Raw genomic sequence first — 6,117 nt, forward strand, 5'->3', positions numbered from 1 at the left:
TGATTAGCCCCTTTCACCAACCCCTTCAGGGGACACTGCCGCACCATTAAGCCACCTGAGAGTTGTAATTTCTCCCAAGTGCCTGTTCCGGTGTCTGCTCCTAAAGTGGCAGGCTTCAATGACCTCGGAGGGAAGAAATCCTAAAGACATCCAGAGCCGGAGCCTGGACTAAAGGAGACTCCAAATGAGCAGTGACAGCTCACTGCGAGCCTCCGCGGAGCGTCTGAGGTTTCCAACCCTCCTCTGACACCGAGGCGTCCGTCCCTGCAGAGGAAGCTCATTTCACTGCTTTATTTTGCCAGGCTCTGTGTTACAGAGACAGAGTGAGAAATTGAAATCTTTGTCTTCTGGTCAAAAAGTTTTCTTCATCAGCACCAAGAAGTTCACCCTATTATTTTGACCTTTGAAGTAAGAAATAGATTGGTTTACACTTTTCCATGAAAAGTCAGACCGACTCTTGATGAAAGCTCTCACCTCCAACTTCTTCTTGAGGTGACACAGATAGAAGGGAAGGGCAACTTCAACGGCAGCAATCCACAAGATGTAAGCCAGGAAGTACCATCTGTGACAGCGTCCTCCTTTGAGGACTGATGACCTGTCCTGCCTCTGGCCAATAGCTTCTAGTCTTTCCCAGAGCCCTGCAGGATTCTTCTGCTTTTTTCAATCTTAATCCTTTTAATGGTTATTGTTATCAATAGTAATAGTGAAAAGCTTTTACTTCACAGTGGCCAAAAAGGTTGCTGCACCATGAGTTGTCCAACCACTGCTGTAACACACAACATGAAAAATATTTTAGTGTTTTTTTACTTCACAGTGGCCAAAAAGGACAGAGTCCACCATGAATTGTCCAACCACTGCTGTAACACACAACACATGACTCTATGGTTCATACAAAGGAAACCAACACCAGATTGATAAACCACTTTGTTTTTACTTAAGCAAGCTGAGCACAGAAGAACAGCTAAAAATGACATACAAGGTTTACTGACCGTCAGTGAGAAATTAGTCAAATAAATGCAAATCATCTCCACCCTGTAGAAGTCTCCTGTTTGGGTTAAAAAAAAAAAGAACAAAAACAAACGTTGACCTGAGACTCAACCAAACGACAGCAAGGAAAAAAAATTACGTCTGAATTACGTCGGTCACTTGGATTTTGTCTAATTGTTGGGAGAAGGTTTTGCCGAGCGTTTTCACCGAGTGACAGAGAGACACCGCAGAAAGTATTGACTTGCATTTACACGGAAAACCGACTTCATCACATGGTCCTGGGAAAAAAAAAGAAATCTGTCTGCCATTCTGCACTGGTCCAAATACTGAAATATGAAAAAGAAACAGCGCCCTCCACTGGAAACGCCAGCCACGGAAATCAAATGTGCTTCTTGTCTTTACATTAAAGTTCCATATAAGGCATGAAGTCATTTTGTAATAAACATTTTTTTTGGTCTTTGCAGTCATTTAACTAAAAAGCACTGTGCACTTGTCCACACCTGCAGGTAGATGTAGCGTTATTTACAGCATTGTTGTCGTTCAACTTTCCATGAACACATCAGGAAATAAAATAAAATAAAATGAAATAAAAAAAAAAACATTTCCCCCCCGCCCCTATATTTTTCTGTTGAAAATGCATACGTGTTTACCTTCTTTTGGCCATCACTCACTAACATAGACACAACATTACTAACTGGCTTCACGCCCAAATGTTAAGCAAAGGAGAATTTGAAAACTCAGAGGCCAAAGAGGAAAAAAAGGCAGGAATTAAAAAAAAAAAAAAGAAGATAAATTCAAAGACAGTAGCAGGGTTCAGGTTGATCAACCATAACATAACTCTTTCAACACACGTGATATATTCCCCATCTGCTGTTTCCAAGAAAATAGCTGTAGAAAAGGTGAAGCCACTTCAAGAACCACTTCAAGAGTTATAGAGCTATATATATATTAAAATGAGCTTCTTCTGTTCATGGCAGGGCCTTCCTGTTCTCTTCAGTGACATCATCTCTCCAGAGCTTCTATTCGTTACCCTGTGAATGTCAGTGAAACTCACCTCAGCCACTTCATCAGTCTGTAAACCAGGGCCACAGACAACAAACCTCAGCCTCCAGGCGGGTGAGGCATCCAACACGTCCGCTGCTCCTCTTCAGATCCACTTTCAAGTTTTTTTGTTTTTTTTTGTGTGTGTTCTGGTAGCAATTTGTGAAAAAAAGTGGAAACAGAAAACCCACCTTTAGAAAATACAGGAAACACCCAGTCGGTGTAATGAGCTGGTTCCGTTAATCCAGAAAATCTGACTCAAAAAAAAAAACAAGCCTAGTGGGAGTCGGCACACGAGTCCACCATTATCTCCGAGGTACCGACTCAGTCTTTCCCTCCTAGGCATCGTCCCTAACCCGGCTTATGTTCTTAGCTGCTTAGCTAGCTACAAAGCTGCGCCAGCTCAGGTTCAGGGGAGGCATTGGGAAGCTTAGAGTTAAAAAGCTGCAGGGCTTCCTTGATGCGAGCCACTTCTCCGGCCGAGACCTTGAGTCTGTGGCGCAACAGGCAAGAAAACAGGTCCAGAGGCTGCGGCGCCGGAGGAGACAGCCGGTTAATCCGGTCCCGCATTTCCAACAGCATCATGAAGGCGGCGTCCTGGGTACTCTGTGTGTAGGGGTAGTCCAGCTGCAGGATGAGATCCTTGATGCCCTCGGGGTCAAAGTGCAGGCTGTGGCCAAACACCTTGAGTGTGTTTATCTTCATGTAGCCCATGTTGGATGTCTGGTCGTCCAAGTCCAAGGGTTCGTAGAAGAGGGTCTCGTTGACCGTGGGATCATCCGTGATGATGCGGCTCCTCAGGTAAATGTGAACCGTTTCAAAGAAGGACTTCCACTGGTTGCCGAGGAACAGGGTCCAGTTGTAACACTGCGCCGTGACGACAGCGTCCAGTCGAGTTCTCTGCCAGTCCGGGAAGTCGGGATGGTTGACCGGCATGAACCAGCTCTCCGAGTGACTCCCGCCGAAAGGATTCACATAAATGGCAGGCACAGGTTCCAGTGTGGAGTTCTTAGTCAGGCAGATCTGGAAGGAAATGCCCATCAGCATGTGGATGAGATTGGACTTGTTTTTGTTGCTCTTCAGTGTCAGCAACATTCTCTTTCTCCAGCCAGGATTGAACCAACTTCCCAGACGCACGTCATTGCTGATGTAGATGGCGTGGACCTCTATTCTACTGTCCAGACCCTGGAGCAGGTACTTCACCTGGGGGGGGAGGGGGCAAATACAGGGAGACTAGTTGGTTAAAAACCACCTCCACACACAGTGTCAGTACATTTCACATTGAAATGAATACGATCTTTGATACAGCTGACCACCTGACACAACTGTCTGATGGATTTAAAAACATTTAAACTCTTGACAGCTGAATCAGCGTTTATTTCCAGAACTTATTTTATTATTATTTTTTTAGAAAACTGTGTCAAATAGCGTTTTTTCTTCTTTAACTTTAACTATGAAACTGTGTCAGAATGTGTGCTGTTTGCTTAGGGACACGGGTCTGGCAGACTCCGAGCTCAGACATGTATTATATATAGAAAGTGTAGAAAAGCCACCCAGAAAAGCTGTCTTGGCTGCAGTGCCACTTCTCAAGAGCAAGGGGGCTACGTCCAAAAAAAACTTTAGCTACAGCACCGCTGACATTTATTCAGAACTGGCCAAGTTTTCTCATTAACTGCAGAGTCATTTTCACTGATTCTAAAACTTCAGTTTCAGCCGTTAAATGAAACCCACTCCTCTGGCTCCCCTTCAGGGCCGTCTGATATCACTTTGACATAATCTAAGATGTTGGAAACGTCTTCTACAGGCGTGTGATTTGCTGTATTTTTAACGACTCTGCCGTGTGAGCTGGCTGCACCGCAGCCTCCGTCCCAAACTGGCGTCAAGAATAACCGCTGCCTTCCAAAGTTTCAAAGTATGTGGTGACGTGAGAGAAGCTTCCAGGCTGTCGGTGTGAACGCTGTGGGAGGGTTGGAGCTCGGCAGTGATTTTTTCTTCAGGTAGCAGAGTGAGAGGGTGGCGTATGTTCACGCTTTAGCAGAAGGAAAGTTATCTAAAAGTTTAAATTACTGACAAGAGCCGTGGAAAATACTGCACTTATGAAATACAGTAGAGTCACAGAGTCACAGAGTGTGTGTTTACACCACTTCTATTTTCAACATGTGCTCAACAGAGGATCAGTGTAAATGAACTGGAGTCAGCGTCTACATACTTCTGCATCTGGCATGTCCAGGTCAAAGTTCAAGTAGTGGTCCAGGGACGCCGCGATGCTCGGGTGGCAGGAGCCGAGGAGCAGAAAGTTGCCGTGATGACAGGCTCCGCAGCGGGTGGCGTTGTCACTGGCGCAGGAGGAGCAGGAGGTGGGTGAGGTGCCCACGACGCAGGGGATCACACCCTGACAGGTGGGCTGCTCCGCCGGGCAGCTGCAGCTCCTCGCCTCCTCGGAGAAGGAGCCCAGGACCCCGTGCTCGTAGCAGTACAAAAGAGACTGGGCCCTGATTAACCAAAACCCAACAGACCTGCAGGAGGGGAGGGGGTGGGGGGTAAAAACAAAGTTAACATAAACCAGCACAGAGTAGAGAGCGACACCATTCTGTCAATCAAGAGGAAACCCAGACTCCATCATCGCTCCGTGACCTCTGAAGGTCAACTCCGCACTTGAACCTGGTATTTTTAGAAAACCAAACGTCGTATTTAATTTAATTTCTCCCTTTGGTGTCTGAACACGTCAGAGGCGTTCACTGACTGTGACATCTGGTAACAAGCGGCTGCGTGGAATGTTTGCGACGGAGGAGAAAACACAGGAATCCATAAATATTTGTCCACTTTGGTGCCGTAAATATAGCAACACGCTGAGACGGAAGAACTGCTGCTGAGCCGCCTGAACAGACACAGACGTGGTTACAGCACCAACACGGCAGCTGTGGGAACAACCAGGACCTTCATCTACAGACAGGTAAACGGACGACGTGACGGACGATTACGTTCAACAAACGCTGAGTTAAATTATGTCGGTCTGGACCAGCGGTATTGTTTTACTCTTCGTCCAAGACATCCTTGTTTTACGAGATGAAAAATAAACGAGGAGTTGTCTGGGGCCAAAGTCGAACGATGATGACATTTATTGATGCAACAAATCCTCAGATAAAAACAAGAGGAAAAAGAAAAAAACAAGGGAAACAAAGGATGATGGGAAACGAATCAGGGCAGGACGTACAAATGTTTAATAAAACACAGTTTGATGAAATTTTAATGCCATAAAAACAAACTAAGTAAACAGAGTTATGATGAAATTTTAATAAAAACAAACTAAGTAAACAGAGTTAAACATGTTTTTAAAAATATGAATATATTACACATTATGTTGGTTCCATTAAATCTGATTCAAATTTAAAATCATCTAAAAAAGTATAGATACTTTATAGTTTGTATTGATTTTTGGGACTAAAAACTAAATCAAAAATGTCTGACAACTGTTAATGTATAACTGTTATTAACTGTTATGAACTGTTATGATCTTTAGAACCATTTCCAGGCTAACAGTTAACTAGTTAACTAGTTAACTGCTCGACGACTGTCATCACCAACGTGTCTTAAAAACAGTTCCTTAAATATTTAAGAACAAATTAAAGCAGCGATAATTAAAATAGCGGAGACCACGACCTTTGACCTCCGCTGCCATTGACTGTAACCAGAAGAACAGCTCGCGGCGATGGCCGACCGCTCTGCGACGGCTTCCTGTCTCCCTTTGTTATTGATTTCCAAATCAATTTATTGGCTGATAAACCAGCTAATGGTCCCGTGTCCCCGTGTTTATCTTACCGGCCTCCGTTCCGTGGATCTTGAAGCCCCTCAGGCCGTTACGTTCTGGCCTTTTAATAAACCCTAAGTTAGAATAACAGCTCATCCACAGTGAGGCGTTTTTATTGCCGGCCTTTTTTATTACAGCCAGTTCTCAGTCGGCGTTCCTGTTGAACTGAGGGCAGCGCAGAGTTGTTCTAAAACTACAGCCTGATTAGGATTTCACACTTTGTCTTATAACATCCTCTTATCACACACCTCTATTGATTGACCCCCCCCCCCCCCCCCCCC

At 44.8% G+C, this 6,117-nt stretch overlaps 1 protein-coding gene across 1 annotated transcript in view; it reads right to left on the reverse strand.

Annotated features, from left to right (window-relative positions):
- Positions 1-886: 886 nt before the first annotated feature.
- LOC112488693 (BMP/retinoic acid-inducible neural-specific protein 3) overlaps positions 887-6,117 on the reverse strand; it is an 18,182-nt gene continuing 12,951 nt past the window's right edge. The window contains exons 3-4 of the mRNA XM_025066174.1: positions 4,238-4,544; positions 887-3,231 (exon numbers count right to left, since the gene is read on the reverse strand). Of these exons, the coding sequence (XP_024921942.1) occupies positions 2,410-3,231; positions 4,238-4,544 (1,129 nt within the window). The 3' untranslated portion in view covers positions 887-2,409. The remainder of the gene's footprint in view (positions 3,232-4,237; positions 4,545-6,117) is intronic.

Source organism: Cynoglossus semilaevis, chromosome 20 (assembly GCF_000523025.1).
Source record: "Cynoglossus semilaevis isolate Cse_v1.0 chromosome 20, Cse_v1.0, whole genome shotgun sequence".
NCBI lineage: Eukaryota > Metazoa > Chordata > Actinopteri > Pleuronectiformes > Cynoglossidae > Cynoglossus > Cynoglossus semilaevis.